Source organism: Miscanthus floridulus, chromosome 1, assembly GCF_019320115.1.
Source record: "Miscanthus floridulus cultivar M001 chromosome 1, ASM1932011v1, whole genome shotgun sequence".
NCBI lineage: Eukaryota > Viridiplantae > Streptophyta > Magnoliopsida > Poales > Poaceae > Miscanthus > Miscanthus floridulus.
The window spans coordinates 42,303,279-42,321,355 of NC_089580.1; the positions used below are offsets into that span (position 1 = coordinate 42,303,279).

Genomic DNA, 18,077 nt, shown 5'->3' on the forward strand with positions numbered 1-18,077 from the left:
ACCTCGCTGAGACACGTCGAGCATTGAAATGAATTATATTGGTTCCTCTGACTTCAAGTGGCCATCAGGTGGAGCTTGCAAAGCACTAAAGCAGCTTGCAACCCCGTATCGGAGCTGCAAACGTCAGGATCGATCGGACCGGCGCCGTGCACGTCATTCCATGGAATCGGAACGGAGGCCTGCTGCAGGCATTGAAGAGCACACGTGCCACGTGTACAAGAACGACCGTGCCACGTTTATGTGCAGGGGGCACGTCTTGATCTTGTGGAGTCATCTACTGCACTGCAGACTGCGCTACTAGTCTGAGTAGTAGTCTAGTACAACTCTCCAAGTCCATCGGGGGTGGTCTGGTTGGATCGGGGTGTAATGTAAGGTAGACAACGACGCCGATGTAGACGGCGAGGAGGATAACTCTCAAGCTAGCAGCCTGGTGGCGATCAGCCGGTCTGGGTAGTCTTCGGCTGCAGTGACAGCATGATAATTAAGATGCTGGGTCTGACTGGTTGAGTTCCAAAGTTTGCTATGTCGAAGATTTGGCTAGCTAAAAGTTGGACAAAAAAATTGCTATAGATTTGGCAAACTAAATGTGAGAATTTAATAAGTTTTGGTAGTAAACCAAACACTAGATAAAATCATGGCTTGCTAAATTTTTGGCATGACAAATTTTAGAAGCGAACCACTGATGCTCCATCGGCCATCGCGTCCGGCTGATACTTTCGATCGATTCTCATGTGTAATTCAGGATCGGATATCAGTAGAGCGAGCAGAGTACTGACAAACCGAAGATCTGACCCTGACCGTGTCATATTCACACAGTGTCAGAGATCATGTTCGTATGCAACTAGCCCACGTAACTCTGTAAGTGGGAACCCCGAATTTACAGGCACACCACCCTCAAATTTAAAGAACCGACTGGAAAGTGGAAACCTCATGTGCCTGTAACTCTGTACAATGAGTAAGTTGTAACAGGGACGTCTCTTGATTCTTGAAGATTGGAAACACTGGCAAAGTGGCAAGAGTCATCTGGCACCCAAAAACATTTTGTTTCTTCAATTGATCTAATAGTTGAATTATATCCATATACACTTGCCCAAGAACGACTTGGTTAAATTAGCACCTAAACTAACTTTAAAAGGACACTCCTCAAGCCAAACACTGAAACACCATGCCAAAACGTAGCTGAAGAAAATCTGCGTCGCCCAGGCACGGCTACTCTCTGCAGCTGGGCTTACGGACATTCCTTCCAATCGGTCCAACGGCCCACTCTCGTGAGACCAACCCAACTACACCTGCGTCCAAATTTCGGAGCTCTACCCTGAGGCCCAGCTGGCGTATCAGCCGCGCGAGCTGGCCTGTGAATGCACACAGGCCCACGTACATATTCTTTTCCAAATAAATCCTAGTCCCGCCCGGACACTCACAATCCAATCACATGTGACTATTTTACTTTCCAAAGAAAGATCTCCCAAATCAAGAACTGGCCGGCCACTAGTAGCGGTGTAGTAGTACAGTACTAGAGAGTACTACCTCCGTCTTAAAAAAAATATTACTTTTTTCTTAGTGAATCTATCTCAAATTTTATCAAATTTACAAAAATAAAGATAAAAATATTTATGGCACAAACTAGATATACTATAAAATTAGAACAATCTAATGGTATTTGTTTGGTATCGTAACTATTAACAGTGTCTATCTATAATGTTTTGACACGGTGCCATGCTAAAATTATCTCTCTCTCTCTCTCTCTCTCTCTGGTCGGAAGGACTGAAGGAGTGTTTCTAAAATCATGCCCATTTGGCGATTGGAGTAGGGCTGTAGACCAACAACGTACTGAGTGTCATTCTCAGGCAAGTGGATGGACGGGCGTAGCACAGCGATACTCGTGGATTACGCAGGGTCTCGGCAATAATGGCGCCCCAGCCTACTAACGACCGGAGGATGTCTGGAGTCCTGGACGGCTTGCGTTACGTCGACAGACACAGCTCGGAAAAGCGGCGGGCGGGCGGGTTGGGGTTGGGGTTGGGGCCGTGGAGGAGAGACACGACGGGACAGCGTGTGCGTCGTGGGGACGGGGCCTGGGGCACGTTACGCTGCCGCCGCCGTGCCCCCCACGGCCGCGACGCCACGGGGACACGCCTCGCCCCGCCGTCGCCTTTTCCCCTCGCCCCCGGGTCCCCCTGCGAGTAGGAGTAGCTTTTCTCTATCTCTAGAGAGAAAAAAAATGGGGGTATCAGTTCTGGAAGGAATCTAACGGGGCACCCAGCACAGCGACAGTGATCTTCCTTTTCTGCCTTTTCCTCCTCTCCCTTCAGTTTTCTTCTTCCCTGGGATTGGGTTTTGGTTTGGGGGATGGGCGTAGCATGAAGCGTACGGAGTACATCTTGCCCCCGACGTGTTGGCTTGGCGCCTTGGCGACACCTTCTTCGTAGCTGCGGAGGGGCAGAGCCAGGTTGGGTTCGTGATTGTTACGAGTTGCTGCATTGCATCTGAAAATGGCGGCCTCCTCATCTGACTCGGTGCTTGCACGGAACGGGGGGCTGGGTTTGGGTTGGACGGCGCTTCTGCCATTGGCCGGTGCTCTTTTTATACAGGGCCCGTGATCTGTGCTTCATTAGACTTTGAGATTCTTAGAATCTGTATGCGGGAATGTCCTATAATCTATAGTTTTTGTTTCGATATGATGGAACTCTAGGATTTGTTTTCTAGGAGATATAAATAGTGGTGGTTTAGTTGGAGGGCGAAAATAAGGCCTTAATTGGAGGGCGAAATAAACTCTGTTAAGCGAATGGTTTGAGAAAGAGAATTTAGGAAAAGGAAGAAGACGCACTCCAAAACTGGCGCCATGTCCTAAGGCCCTGTTTAGATTGCAAATTTTTGCAATCTGGACACTGTAGCACGTTTCGTTTGTATTTGACAAACTTTGTCTGATCATGGACTAACTAGGCTCAAAAGATTCGTCTCGTGATTTACAACCAAACTGTGTAATTAGTTATTTTTTTTACCTACATTTAATACTCCATGCATGCGTCCAAAAATTGATGTGATGGAGAGAAAGTGAAAAAACTTGGAATTTTGAGGTAATGTAAACAAGCCTAAATAAACGTCGCAACAGAAGGATAAAGACCACTGGTTTCGTTTTCTTTTCTAACGAAGAAACTGGGAAGGCAACGGCAGCACTGCAGCAGGCGCTCCCGTGATCCGATCCTACCGTCAGCAGCGTATCTCTAGCCGCATCTACTAGGCACTTATTAGGCAGGGCAGGGGTGCTGGGGTGGGCAGCGGCAGCCGGCAGGACAGCGCAAGCAGGGCGACATGCCAGTGGTTTGCGCAGCGCGGTCTGCCTTGCCTGCCTGGGCCACCATCATTGTCACCAACCCAGCCCAGCCTCACTTCACTCCTCCATGTCTCCATCTCCATCCATCCATCCAAATCCAATCCACCGTAAGCTCACGTCCTCACGCCGGACCGACGGACGCATGCATGCAGATGCAGCTGACAACACTGCGACGCAACGCAACCCGTCTGCCGTGCCGGGCCTGATCTACTGTTCACCGGCTGGTATAGTCTTGGCTTGTTTCAGCTTATTCTCTCTCACAGAATACTATTCAACCATCCAAAACCAGCCAAAATCTACTGTTCACCGGACCATCCGAGCGAGCTGGATCGGCGGGGTGATCACTGGCCCTGCTTGGGCTATCCGAGTCCCGAGGCCGCGCCGTCGCGTGCGTCGCCGTCGCCGTCTCCGTTGCGTGCGCGGACGGACGGGGGATCCGTCGCATCCCCGACGAAAGTGAAGTGACCCACGAGGCCACGCCATCGGATGACCTGAGCAGCAGCGCGGCGCAGGGGCGGCAGGGCGCGTACGAAAAGCAGGGCGCCCGGCCAGCTACGACCTGCGTCACCGTACCTCTAGGCCCTAGGCCCCTAGCCTACGCTGCGATGACTACGTGGCGTTCGGCTAGCAGGGTCTCCACTCGTTTTTGAGCTTATTTTAACTTATTCTCTCTCACAGAATACTATTCAACCCTCCAAAATCATCCAAAACCGGCCAAAACTTGACCAGCCGAACGCCTGCGATGCGATGGCGATGCTGCGAACAATTCCATGGCACTGTGCACACGTACCACTGCCTCGCTGCCCTGCTCTGCTCTGTCCGACGGATTCATCACGAGGCAAGGCAGCGAGGTCATGTACGTACCCAAAAAAAGAATGCAAATGTGTAGGAGTACGTAAGCGTGGTATAGCACGGGCTTGCGCAGTTGACGAGCGAGGTTCGATTCATGGCTCGTCTCGAAACCAAGGCCGTAAGGGATGATCGCATGGTCATGACAGATTAGATACGCCTACAAGTTGGACAGACAAGCTAAAGATCTCCTTCGATTCAAGTCTGCCGGGGCGATTCATGGAGACACAGGAGCAGACGAGGAGGATCTGGTGCCGTGCGTGCCAAGAGCGCACGGGTAATGAGCGTCGTGCCGTCGTCGTCCTCTCCCGCGCGAGCTGGAGGCAAATGAGCGTCCACCTCTCCTGTCCTGGCCGGGGACGTTCTGGAATGTCTGCTTCCATGCGTCACCTGTGTCGTGCCCGTACGGAACGACGGCGATCGGGGGTTATATTACAGGTTGTTCGTCGCGTCCGCCGGCACGTTCACTGTCTAGCAACCCATGAAACAGAGCAAGACACTGGTAACAGTGCAGTAACAGGAGCCTGCATTTGGTTGCTGCAGGACCACTTACGCCGTGGCATTGATTCTGAGGTCTCGTTTGGAGGAGCTCCGGGAGGCTCCGGCTCTGGTACTGTTCATGTACTGTAGCACGGAGCCGGCTGAGCTCGAAATCGTGGCTTCGCTGGCTCCTCCTCTTTCTGGCTTCTTTTCAGTTCATTTTGCGCCTCGATTTTCGAAACGGCTTCTGCTACCGTGTCGCTACAGTACCGCGGGGTGAGGAGCCGGGGCCGCCAGGAGCAGCGCCAAACGCGTCCTGAATCATGCATGCCAGTTGCCAGCCCGGTGGCCGGTCGCCGAGGCAGCCCGTGCGGCTTGCCGGCTTGTATGTGCAAATGTCAACGCCACTCCAGTTTCCAGCGGCTCGCCAGCTGCGGCCATTGAAGGCCTGGGCAGCCACGGCGCGCGAGTGATGAGGCCCCTCGTGCGTGCGAGCGCGAGCGCGAAGCCCCGGCCCCGGTGTCGGGACAGGCAGGAAATGAATCGGAGGCAGGCAGGCAGCACAGGGCGGCACCCCTCCCCCGTGCGCGCGGTCGCGTCGTGGTACGGAGTACTCCGTACGCGGCTACGGGTGTGCCGGGTGCGCGCACGTGAGCGCGCCCGCCGTAGGCCGGAGGGCCGGCAGCGCATTTACGCCGCCCGTCACGTCGAGCGCCGAGGAGGGGCCAGGAGCAGGGCCTGGGACTGCGGAGGGGAGGGCCAAAGCGAGGGGGGCAAAAGATCTTGCCCGTCCCGTACGCGCACGGGGGAACGGAAATAGGGGGGGGGACGGAAAAGGGCGTTCCGGCCAGGCCCCAGCGGCCGCACCCGCACGCACGCCCTGCGCTCTCTAGCCACTAGCAAGCAGGCGAGCAGTACTAGTAGCACGGAAGATGCGCCGCTGCCGTGTGCCGTCCTGCTCCAGTAGCTGTGCGCCTTGCGACGTGACGTGCGATGGGACGGTGCTGTCTCTGGGGATGTGTTGATATGGATTCAGTGCGGCTCCATCACGAGGGCCCCGTGCCGAGTCGTGCGCCGCGTGTGTGCGGGTCTTCTGCCTGCTGGTATGGTGAGACGATCACAATCAGGGGCTGATCCCGTCGTCGTCCGTGACATCATTATTATGGGCTGATTATGTGCGTGCAACATGGTAACCAAAGCTGGATCCATGCGGTTTTGATCCAAAATACGTGCGGCCCGGGCGGCGCGGAACAAGCATCCTACCATCGGTGCCGTCCGTAAGCATCCACGAAGTCCAATTAGGCGCACATGTGACACCGGTACGGTACGACAGGACAGGGATTCTTGTTTCTTCCCGTGCTAGTGAGGTGATCGGATTTGGTGACTAAAATTTAGGAGATGTCATATGAGGATATCGTATGGGGTGTTCGAATATTAATAAAAAAATAAATTACAGAATTCGTCAGTTCTCCACGAGATGAATTTATTAAGCCTAATTAATTCAGCATTAGCATATGTTTACTGTAGCACTACATTTTCGAATCATATATTAATTAGGCTTAAAAGATTCGTCTCGTAAATTAGTCGTAAGATGTGTAATTAGTTTCGTAATTAGTTTATATTTAATACTCTATGTATGTATCCAAATATTTAATAAGACACCGACTAGGTCGACCTCACGTATGTACTGTTCGCCGACTGACGGCAGGAGGTATTGCGAGCAGTACTCGTACTACACGCAATCAGATCTGTCCCCTTGGACGTACGGGGCTTAATTAACGCAAATAACACTCCAGATTCCAGAGCAGTCACACACTCCATTTGTTTACTTGCTCTTGCTCGTCACTTCTGCTGCTGCCGCGGCTTTACCACCAGCTCGATCGCTTTGCACAAAGGCAGCCGAGCCGATGGGCCGCCTCCTTTGTAGCCGAAGGCGACGACGACGTGCGCGCCCTTTCCTTTTGCCTGCCAATCGTATATGTGCCATGCATCAAGCCAGCATATGCCTGCACAAGTGCACATCCGCCAGGCGCTCCATCGCTTGCCGAGACTGGTCAAAGCCATGCATCGCTGCGTAGCGATGGCCGATAGCGACGCCGCCATGTGAGGTTTATCTGTTGTATATATATGTTAAAATTAATTAATTAACGACGACTCGCGTTGCGCCGTGTTATTCTGACAGCGACTTTCGATCCTCGTAAGTGCTTGGCCGTTGCTTGCTTGTTGCTTTCCACACATATGCATGTGCCGGCCAACGACCAGCCTGTTTGTTTGGCTGTGGCTTGTCATAAATGATCGTAAATTTTCAGTCGGAACAGTATTTTTCTCTCACACAAACCAGCCAGCAGTACTTCTTCACGAACCAGCAACGATACGAACCAGCCAACCGAACAGCCGTATAGTGCGGTGTGGTGGCTATATATTCCATCAGCTTCACATTGCCGGTATAATCTCGTGCTTATCGGTAATAATAAACCGTATAGCCGTGGCAAGTTTAGTCATCTATTCTTTGGTTCAGACAGCAGCTTGATGGGTTTTATTGTTGCTACTCGTGCAATCAAATGGAAGAGAATGTAACGGAAGGGGAAAAAAACTGATGAGCGCTAAAGTAAACGCTACTGCTTTTGACTAGGAGTTACTACCGTTACCTGTATGGAAATTAATAAGTGCTATTTTTTTATAGGAATATATAAGTGCTACATTTTGAAGTAGATCATAATGAGTATCATATCTTGTTAGCAGTTAGTGTGTACTGAACCATATGGCTACTACTACCTGTGAAACAAAGGTATCGTCTTATCATAATAATTAATTTAAAAGTATTAAGATATGGATCCACTCATTTGAATCAGGTAACATTTTATCATCAAATTGTTGGTATTATCTGCCACTCCGGTGCTTACCTAGCTAGGTGTCATCGGCAGCTTTTACAAAACAATAACTTTTAAGAACTGGAGTTGTACGTGGAAGAGAAAAAAAATGAAAACTATGAGATCTTTTAAGGTCCCGAAAAATACCACATAGCACTAACAAGCCTACACACTAATTTGAAAATAATAAAAGGAAAATCAAATATCTATGTTGTCATAAAATAAAAATACACTGCTATTTTGATAATTAATTTGGATAACTTTGACGAAGCATTTCGTTCTCGAGAACACATTTCCATATAGGCCCAGTAAATAAATACGGAAGTTTTTTTTTAAAACTTTTACTACAAAATTATTTTATCTAGCAACTACTACGCGTCCAAAACGAATATGAGCCTGTTGTGTCGCTAGCTAGACATAATTCTACGCCTTTTCTTTTAAGGCCTTTTTGGATCTATAGAATTTAATTGAATTAGAATCATATTGTTTGGGCAGCCTATTTTGGTAGAAACGACAATTCCAAATAATTCCATCGAAGCCCATAACACCCATGTAGTAAGATTCTTGGCCTGAAAAATGGAAAGGATGATTCCGTACTTGCTCTTTCTGCCCATCATGTCCTACGAAGCAAACACTTGTTTTGTAATGGAACAACGATGCCATCAGCACCGCGGAAGGAGCACTATCATATCGAGTATGCATGCTAAAAAATACCTGAAATTCAAGGCACCCCAACGGGCCGTTAGAGATCACCAATTTGCAACAACGGTGAGGTTTAATATGATCATACGCACCCTGCTTAAGCTATGTACACCTTCTTTTGTGTCACTTGGAACATTTGGAAGAAAAGTAATGCCCGGTGGCCGCATCTCCCAAACCTGCTAGTTTATATGCCGTCAAATGTTGCTATAATGGCAAAAGAAGATATTCTGCAACGGAGGCGTACATTTCTAAACTGTTACCGGAATAGGACATGTGTTTGTGTGAGCTATTTGTGAGCTAGCTTTTTAGCATTGTGGTTTTCCTTTTTAAGTGCCGTGGACATGGAGGGCCCTCCTTTGAGGCTGGAGTTCCATGCCGCTCAGCGCCCAGCCTGTTCGTTTGGCTGTGGCTTGTCGTAAATGATCGTAAATTTTCAGCTGAAACAATATTTTTCTATAACATAAATCAGCCAGCAGTACTTCTTCACGAACCAGCAACGATACAAACCAGCCAACCGAACAGGCTACTTGTACAAATTTGCTTTCTACCTTAAGTGATTAGATAGAGCTTTGTCATTTAAAAAAAAAAGCTATTATACATTTCTACTCAATAAAAATCAGGCACGAGTTTGATAGTTACGGGGTGGTTCATAGCTGCTTGTCGACAAACCATAAATCCTGTTCAAAATTGACAGTTTCACACGTGTCGAAATCCGTTAACTCTTGTCATGGATTTATATAAAAAAAACCCATTAACCCTCATCGGGTAACGGGTATTGTGACAAAAGAATATTTACACACGTAGATTGTAACCCGAAACATTCATTATGTTCGTTTGGATTGAGCAACATATCTATGTTCATAGCACACGGAACATTATAAAATGCTTACTCATGCGCTACTAGAACGGGTGGTTACCGATATAGCATCAGATAAATGTTACCTGATAACAACAAAATAGGAACATTATGGCCCGTTCGCTTCGCTGAAAAAAAAAACAAACCAAAACGCTGTTCCGACTGATTTGTTGTGAGAGAAAAACACTGTTCCGACTGAAAAAATAAGCTGAAAAAACGAATTATAGCGAACAGGGCTTATAAATGCTTACTCATGCGCTACTATAATAGGCGGTTACTCGAAATCTCGGACACTGGTACGTGCACATAAACCCTAGTCCATCCACGCACGCAAAAATAAAAGTCACAAAACATTTTTCAACTGTATATATTCGATATATAAGTGCCTGTTTAGTTCCTAAAATTTTGCAAAATTTTTCAAGATTTCCCATCACATTAAATCTTTGGACGCATGCATGAAGCATTAAATATAAATAAAAAAATAAAACTAATTACACAGTTTAGACGAAATTCACGAGACGAATCTTTTAAGCCTAATTAGACTATGATTGAACACAAATTACCAAATAACAACAAAAATGCTACATTACTATTTTCCTAAAAAAATTTTGTGAACTAAACCAGACCTAAACCATAAGCAAACTCGTACCTCAAAAGAATTTACATGTGGATACTGCCTACCTGGTGCTTTTCAATCAAAAGGCCACAAAATCCTCCTCCTGTTTTCCGGTGGAAAGGAAAAAGAAATTCGCGAGTATATAATGCAGGGAGGCGAGGAGGAGCAGACAGGCTGCAGACAGCAGGGGTGCCAAAAGCGGGGCAAGGAAGAGCGGAAAAGCCCACCACCACCACCTTCCTCGGATCCACAACCCGGGTCCTTTCTTCCTCCCTCCTCAGTCCCACCCCTCCTTCTCGCACCTCGCAAGTATTTGAGTCTTACTCTATTCGAGTCCTACCAGTGGGAGGCAGGCGAGCGAGAGGTGGTGGAGGAGCGGACGGAACCGTCGCCTGCTGCGGCTGCCTGCGAGATCTAGGCGAGCGAGCGAGCGCGCGCGCGGCCATGGGTGCTCGCTGCTCCAAGCTCTCCGTCTGCTGGTGGCCTCCCCACTTCAAATCGCCGATGCTCGGTGCGCCGCCTACCGCACTTTGCCACCACCGCTGCCTCTCCCTAGGATTCTCCGTGTTTTTGTTTTCTCTCTCCTCATCACACTCGCGCCGCGCCCCGCGCCTGATTCTTCTGTTGTTGGGGGCGGCGGCGTCGGCCCGGCATTTGGGGTGTTTTTTTCTGCTGCGGCTTTTCCGGGGTTTCTGCTGTTCGTTTCCGCGTGCGTGATTTCGTGCTTCCGTTTGGTGGGATGCGGCCCCGTCGATCTCGCTGGAACTGTGGCTCCGATCCCATCCCTTCGATTTGTTCGCACGCGCAAGAGCGATCCGAATCGTGGTTCGCCGTGGCCCGCGGCCGCCACTTGCTGCGCTGATTCCTCACGTTTCTCCTTCGCTCGGTTCGGCGAATTCGGTTGCTCTCGCGAGGTTTCAGGACTTATTCGCGTTTGGTTCTCCGCGTTTCTTCGTGCACTCTCGTGGCGGAGAGCAATGCGAAGCTAACAGCGAGTGGTTTGCTCTTGATTCCGAGCGAGGTGTGCCGCTGTGTCTGGCTCCTCTGCTTATGGTCCTGATCCGACTGCCGTGTTCGATTCCCTGTGCAGAGAATGGCGCCGCCGAGGAGGACGGCAGCGGCGTGCCGGTGTTCGCCGAGTACAGCCTCGACGAGCTCCGGGCGGCCACCGACGGCTTCGCCCCCGACCGCATCGTGTCGGAGCACGGCGAGAAGGCGCCCAACGTGGTCTACCGCGGCACGCTCTTCAGCTCCGGCCGCACCGTCGCCATCAAGCGATTCGGTCGCTCGGCCTGGCCGGACTCACGCCAGTTCCTGGTTCGTGTACCTTGCTCCGTGTGATGGATGGATTGTTTCTTATGTTCGTCCTGCCTCTGTGGCGTCTGATTGAATGACTGTGTGTCCGTGGGCGCAGGAGGAGGCGAGGGCTGTTGGGCAGCTGCGCAGTGGTCGCCTGGCCAATCTGATCGGTTGCTGCTGCGAGAGCGGCGAGCGTCTCCTCGTGGCAGAGTTCATGCCGCACGAGACCTTGGCAAAGCATCTCTTCCACTGTATGTTTGGTTTCTCCTTCCTCACTCTTCTCTTACATTAGCTGCAACTAGCGCATCTGGGCTTGTTAGAGTTGATTCTGATGTGATACTAGTTCAATGTAGCATCAAGGTGATGGTATTGGGACCCATATTTAAGGATGTGTGTTTGTCACCTGTATCCAATCTGGAAGTGTTGCCTTAAGTTGTAGAGTGTTGTTCAAGTTAGTTTCTGCTGCATAACTCTTTAGCTGTTTGCTTTTGTCTGGGGCTATTTCTGTACTTTAGGCTAACTGGAAATCGACACTAGTCTTTTATAATTAATTTTAGTCACCATATTTAAGGATGTGTGTTTGTGCCTGTACCTCAGTACCAGTAACCACTGTGGAAGTGTGGCCTTCGGCTGCAGAGGGTGGAAGTAGTTTCTAGTGCCAAATCCTCTACCTGTTTGTTTTATCTGGTGCTATTTCTGTACTTTAGGCTAGCAAGAAATCAAGACACTGGTTTTCTATAGTTACTTTTAATCACCAATATTGGGTTGTGTCACTTTGTTACTTTGTTCTGGTTGGAGGTGCAGCAGTCATTCATGCCATTGATTTTAGGCCATGCTAGAGGATATCTGTAGCTTGATTTGCATCTAACCTGCAAATGTTGCTTCCAACAAATGGTACTTATTAGGGATGATTTGAATTGCTATGACCTTTCATTTATGGACCACTCTCGAAGGGATACGGCTGTTAGGAGCTTTATGCATTTAGGATTTTCGATCTTTAAGTGTATTATATCAATCTAATATATGATAGTTGCTATGTGTTAAAAAAGACGATAGCTGCATTTTATCCTCATGGTGGTTATATGTGGCAGGGGAGACAAATCCATTGAGTTGGGCAATGAGGATGAGGGCTGCGCTTTATGTGGCACAGGCGTTGGACTACTGCAGTAGCAAAGGGAGGGCACTCTATCATGATCTGCATGCATACAGGGTTGTCTTTGATGTGGTAGGTCTTTACTTGTTCGCATTAGTTGCTTCTCAGATCTTTCATACAAAAGCATTAATCCTTTTGTGTTTTGACTGTGGGCCAATTTTGTAGGATGGTAACCCAAGACTATCATGTTTTGGTCTGATGAAGAACAGCAGGGACGGAAAGAGTTACAGTACTAATTTGGCTTTCACGCCTCCTGAGTATCTTAAGACAGGTAAATGTGTCACACACTAGCAATAGTATCCCATGAAACATTTTGGGGATGTGCCTCTTTAACTGTTATCTGTTCTGCAGGCAGAGTAAGTCCTGAGAGTGTGGTTTACAGTTTTGGCACTGTCTTGCTTGATCTCCTGAGTGGAAAGCACATTCCACCAAGTCATGTAAGTTTTCCTACTCTGTGTGCTTTTAACATATTCTACAATTATAATACATTGGCGCTGTAGTGCTATTAACATATTCTAGAATCTATATAGAAATAAATTTACACTAACCTTTTCTCTCCTTTATTTAGTTCTTTGTGTGTGGATATTTATTTTTTGCCATTGGTATATTTTTTCGAGGGAACGAGTTGACATTACCTTTTTCTTTTCCCTGTAGGCACTCGACCTTATAAGAGGAAAGAACTTTCTAGTGCTGATGGATTCTTGCTTGGAAGGTCATGTATCCAACTCTGATGGAACTGACTTGATGCGATTAACATCCCGCTGCTTGCAGTATGAAGCACGTGACCGGCCAAATCTGAAAACTGTGGTATCCGGTCTCGCAAGTCTCCAGAAAGATGCTTCTGTAATGTTCTTTCTTACTATGGTCTTTTCATGTTAAAATTCTTATACCATGGCGATTCTTGAGTATGCAAATGCCCCTTGTTAAATTTTGTTTCAATTGTAAATTAGAGGTAGTAAGTCCGATGTTATTTTGTTCGAATGCACTTTGTGCATGTGTTGAGAACACAAAGGTTGTTCGTGTGTGCCATGCATTCTATCTTGTTTTTTTCTAGCATGTGGACTTATGTCATTATTTTTACAGTTTTCCTTGCTTAATAGTTCTAACTGAATTTTAATGTAGACTCTGTCGCACACTTTGCTGGGGATCCAACATGATAAGAAAAACTCAGATCGAGTTTCCTTATCCGCTATTGGGAAAGCTTTTGCCAGAGCAGACCTGAATGAGGTGCATGAAATATTGCTGCATGATGGATATAATCAGGACGACGCGGCTAATGCTGAGGTAAAAGAACTATTTGCCAGTTAACCTTATTCCTAGGATGTTTGTTGCTGCAACACTATTGTGCTTTACTCTTTTCAGCAAGTAACAATGGTCTTGCATGGCCAGCTCATGTTATATACTGCTTCCCCCTTGTTTGCACTGAATTCTCTCTGATAAACAGAGAAAAAAGAGAGAAGATGTTATCTTACCCCCGTTTTGTACTGCTGTAATGTGATAAAATACATATATTGTAGGGATTCTCATCAATCATGAATGAGATAAATATACCTTATCTTACTCTGTTTTTACTAAGTTAGTAAATTCTGGTAACTTGCATTGAAAATCTTACTGGCCTTGGATGTATGATAAAACAATGGCATCCATATGCTCGTCACATTCTGCATGAAACTCAACTTTGAGGTTACATTCACATTACAACTATATAATCATGCTCAGTCATAAATATTCTTACATTTGTATTTTGAATGTTGGAACTTGCAGCTCTCTCTCCAGTCATGGAATGGTGATGTATCTGAGAGCTTTGTTGTTAAGAGGCATGCAGACAATGCCTTCAAGTCTAAGGAATTCGTGACTGCAATTGAGTGTTACTCAAGGGTATGCTTATATTATCATCTGATGCACACCTATAATTCTCCTTCCTATATCTGTTACTTACCTTTTGTCCTATTTCAGAATGGTAGCTTTGCCATTTCATTGTATTCAGCAGCTTTTATTCCAACTAGGCTTTTTTATGGGTTTTCAGAGTAATGGCTCAATTTTATGTCCTCTACTGGGTTGCTATGACAGTCGCTAAGTAGCATGTGTAAGGCGTTTCAAGCATTGTGGTTTAGTCAGGAGGTTTTGTAGCTAAAATTGCGATGATACACCTATTGACACAGTTGTGCGAATGTCTAGGAACTACTCCCTATGTTCCCAAATTATAAGACGTTTTGTCATTTTTAGATGCATAACTTTTGCTATGTACTTAGATGTACACTATGTCTAGATACATAATAAAAATAATGTATCTAGAAAACCCAAAACGTCTTATAATTTGGAATGGAGGGAAGTAGTTCTTTGTGGTATGATAATGAAGACAGGCAGTGTGAAGTAGTCTGTGTTGCAGGATTATGTTTTTGGTATGTTTTCCTAGCACCTTCAGGCTATTAATCTGTGGTATTGGATACTTGGCAGTTCCTCGACTCAGGCGCAGCGGTGGCTCCAACCATGCTGGCGCGGAGATGTTTCGCATATGTGGTGATTGGCAACCCCCAGGAAGGCCTTGAGGATGCAAAGAGAGCCGCGGTTATTGCATCTGACTGGCCGATGGGACACTACCTGCAGGCCATGGCACTTCATAACCTGGGAAGGGAGGCTGAAAGCCAAGAAGCACTGAAGATTGGCACTGCCTTGGAAGCTGCAAGGAATAGTAGAGCTAGATCTGTATAGCCCTGAATTTGTGATACCCTGTCCTGCTTGTACCTAGATCGCCTGCATTTCGGGTGCCTCCCTCCAATGCTTTGCCACCAGTAGGGCTGTTTTTGGTATTCCCTAACTTGTATCGGTATTTCCCGTGGTTTTACAAGTCAAAAACTCCTAGGTTGGCTGTTATTACACCTCCAATATATTCATGAATACAGGAATGGGCAACTAGTTTGCAATAGCATTCTGTTGATGTGAGTTTGTAAAGTGACAGAATTTCCATTTATTTCAACAAATTCATGTATATACAAACTTTTGAACTCTGCAACTTTAAGATATTTGAGGTCAGGCAACCTTCAACTATGTCCATCTCTAGTGCTAGGCTCTCTTATGCACTACTTTCTCGGTCTCAAAATAAGTACATATCTCATATTTAGAGGAGTTAACTAATCTAAAGTTTGACTAGATTTATAGAATAGTACTGATGTTTGTATCTATAAATATGTTGTGAAAAATATATAACATGATTAATCTAATAATGTCAAGTATTTGATATCATAATATCAGTATTTATATTTTTTGTTTTTATATATAGTCAAATTTTAATTGACTCATCGAAGTATGAAATGTGCACTGAGCACAGAGGAGGCAACTTATTGCATTATCTTTTATTTGTGTATGTGTTGAGCAGTATTATATCTACGAGGGAGGGAGCCGTATCGAATATTTTTCTCTCGAACCGCATCAAATTTTATTTTGTGTGTGGGCATAGCTGCGTGGTTGTGTTGTGTTCATTGTCATACTTTTGGTTTGTGTGTACAATGTGTTGTGCCCTTGGTTTTTGTGTATAGTGTGTTGTGTTTGCTCTCGTGCCCTTGGTTTGTGTGTGTATATATAATGTGTTGGTATTTCTGTGCGTGCGTACTTAAGCATGTTATATATAAGAATTTTTTTTACTGCGGCAGCTGCTGCAGGCCGCCACCGATCTTGGCCCCGCCCTGCCACCTTGGTTTTTCTTCGCCTCGCCATCCTTCTTGTCACCGCCACTGTTGTTGTTGTTGTTCCTCTTGATCCGAATCGGGATCGCGTTCCCGCCACCACCCTTCTTGCCACCGCCATTGCCATTGCCACCACCCTTCTTGTCGCCACCGGTAGCGGCCGCTGGCATGCCCATGGGCTTCATCATCATCTTGGGGTCGTCGTACATGTCGTTGTCGAGGCCGTCGTCCTCGAAATCCTCGTCGTCGAATTCATCAAACTCTTGTCCCCAAACTCGTCCTCCCTAGGGAGGTCGAACTTGACGGCCTTGGTGCCTTTGGTCGCCGCCTGCGCATGCGCCGTCATCGGGAACGACATCGGCATCTTGTCGCTGCCCATAGCTATGAGCTATGGTGGGAACTACACCCCCTTCATCTGCATCTGCTGCTTCATCTACATCAGCTGCTGGAGCTGCTGCAGCGGCGACTGCGGGTGCGGTGGCGCCACCATCTTCGCGTCCTACGCGCCACCGGCGCCAGCGCCACCACTGCCTGCTCCACCCTAAGGTTGCTGCTGCTGGCGTCCTTGGGCTGTTGTTGCTAACATTTTTTATGGAACAATTTTTGGATGCTAGAATGACGTTTTTTTATGGGACAGAAGAGTACAAGCCTAGTCTAATCACTTCAATACAAGCCTCCTAAACAATTCTAGTAGCAAGAATTACAACTAAGCTATAGCACACAAGCTACCGAGGCTAGCTACACAACTAATCTAGATACTCAAGTAACGCAACTACACAAGCTACACTACTCGACTATTAGAGCTATTACTACTCTCCGTTGAGGTGAGTCCTTTTAGACTACTTCATGAGCTTTTGCGAGCACACAAGGTCGGCTCTCAGTGTGGACACTTGTGTAAAAGCCCGCGTGTCACAAAGGCACTCTCTGTGCCTCTTTGATTTCAACAGAGTTGCTCTTCACGAATTTTGGTTAAGAAATAGTAGTTGTAGCCAAGCATCAAATTTAAATTCTACTTAAAGCCACCACCCTAAAATGTATATATGTTCAACATACCATGCATGAAAAAATAATTTGGTGTGTGTAGGAGTATATATATTCCTACATAAGTGTGTGCGCGTGCGTGTTCGTGTGTGTGTGGACGCACGCGTGTGCATGTGTGTGTCTGTTCATGCGTGCGTGTCCGGACGTGCGTGCACGCGCGTGTGTGAAGCATTATTGTATCTATGAGCCAAAACCATATCAAATAATCTTTTGTGTATTAGTTCCGGTTGAGTGGCTGTGTTTGCGGTTGGTACCATAAGTGGTTGTCCGTTTTGCCCGTCTTATAGGTGGGCCCACGCGTTATCTTTTCTTCTTCGTCTTCCAGCCTCCTTCGCTCCTCGCTGCGCCTCATGTTCAAGCTGGCCCTACCTAGAGCGGCGACTACAGGTCCAACCCCATCACCTCTCCACCGTGTGCAGCACCTCCTCGCCCGCCGCCATCATCGGCCCGTTGAGACCGCCCATCTTGCCCTGGCCAGGCTGGTTCCCACCGCCCGGGGCGCCGCCGCCACGCATGCCATTCTGCGTCTGCTACTGTAGCCCACCAACCTTTTTGACCCTGCACCCGTCGTCCTTCTTACCGGTGCCATCATTGTTGGTGTTCCCCTCGATCTGAAGGGATCTCGTTCCTACCACCACCCTTCTTGTCACCGACGTTGTCATTGCCACCACCCTTCTTGTCACCACTGGCAGCGACCGGCGACATGCCCATGGGATTCATCATCATTCTGGGGTCGTCGTTCATGTCGTCGTTGAGGTCGTCATCCTCGAAATCCTCGTCGTCGAATTCGTCGAACTCACTGCCGTCGTCCCTGAACTCATCCTCCCCAGGGAGGTTGAACTTGACGGTCTTGGTGTCCTTGGCCGCCGGTTGCACCTGCACCGCCGCCGGTAACGACATCGGATCGGCATTGGCATCTTGCCGCTGCCCATGGCCATGAGCTCCAGTGGGAACTTCATCCCCTTCATCTGCATGTGCTGCTGCATCTACATCAACTACTGGAGCTGTGGCGGCGGCGCCACCATCTTCGCGTCCTTCGCGCCTCCGGCGCCGACGCCACCATCGCTTCCTCCACCCTTGGGTTGCTTCTACTGGCCTTGGGCCTTGCTGCCGATGTCCTTAGGCTGCTACTTCTAAGCCTTGTGCCCGCCATCCTTGGGTTGCTGCTGCTGGCCCTTCCCACCGTCGCTGGCG

The 18,077-nt window shown here is 47.8% G+C and overlaps 1 protein-coding gene across 1 annotated transcript; it reads left to right on the plus strand.

Moving 5' to 3' along the window:
• Positions 1–9,899: 9,899 nt before the first annotated feature.
• LOC136481112 (serine/threonine-protein kinase BSK5-like) lies at positions 9,900–15,172 on the plus strand. Its single transcript, XM_066478480.1, has 11 exons — positions 9,900–9,965; positions 10,051–10,218; positions 10,798–11,024; positions 11,122–11,257; positions 12,098–12,231; positions 12,325–12,430; positions 12,511–12,596; positions 12,814–13,002; positions 13,282–13,443; positions 13,924–14,037; positions 14,617–15,172. The coding sequence occupies exons 2-11, from the start codon at positions 10,152–10,154 to the stop codon at positions 14,869–14,871; spliced, it is 1,476 nt and encodes a 491-aa protein (XP_066334577.1). The 5' UTR covers positions 9,900–9,965; positions 10,051–10,151; the 3' UTR covers positions 14,872–15,172.
• The last annotated feature ends 2,905 nt before the right edge of the window (positions 15,173–18,077 follow it).

Excerpts from the sequence above, each read along its gene's own strand:
- LOC136481112 (XM_066478480.1), top strand. The coding sequence starts at position 10,152 with ATGGGTGCTCGCTGCTCCAAGCTCTCCGTCTGCTGGTGGCCTCCCCAC. Across the intron at positions 13,003-13,281 it reads GTCTCCAGAAAGATGCTTCT|ACTCTGTCGCACACTTTGCT; the intron begins GTAATGTTCTTT and ends ATTTTAATGTAG. Across the intron at positions 14,038-14,616 it reads CAATTGAGTGTTACTCAAGG|TTCCTCGACTCAGGCGCAGC; the intron begins GTATGCTTATAT and ends GATACTTGGCAG.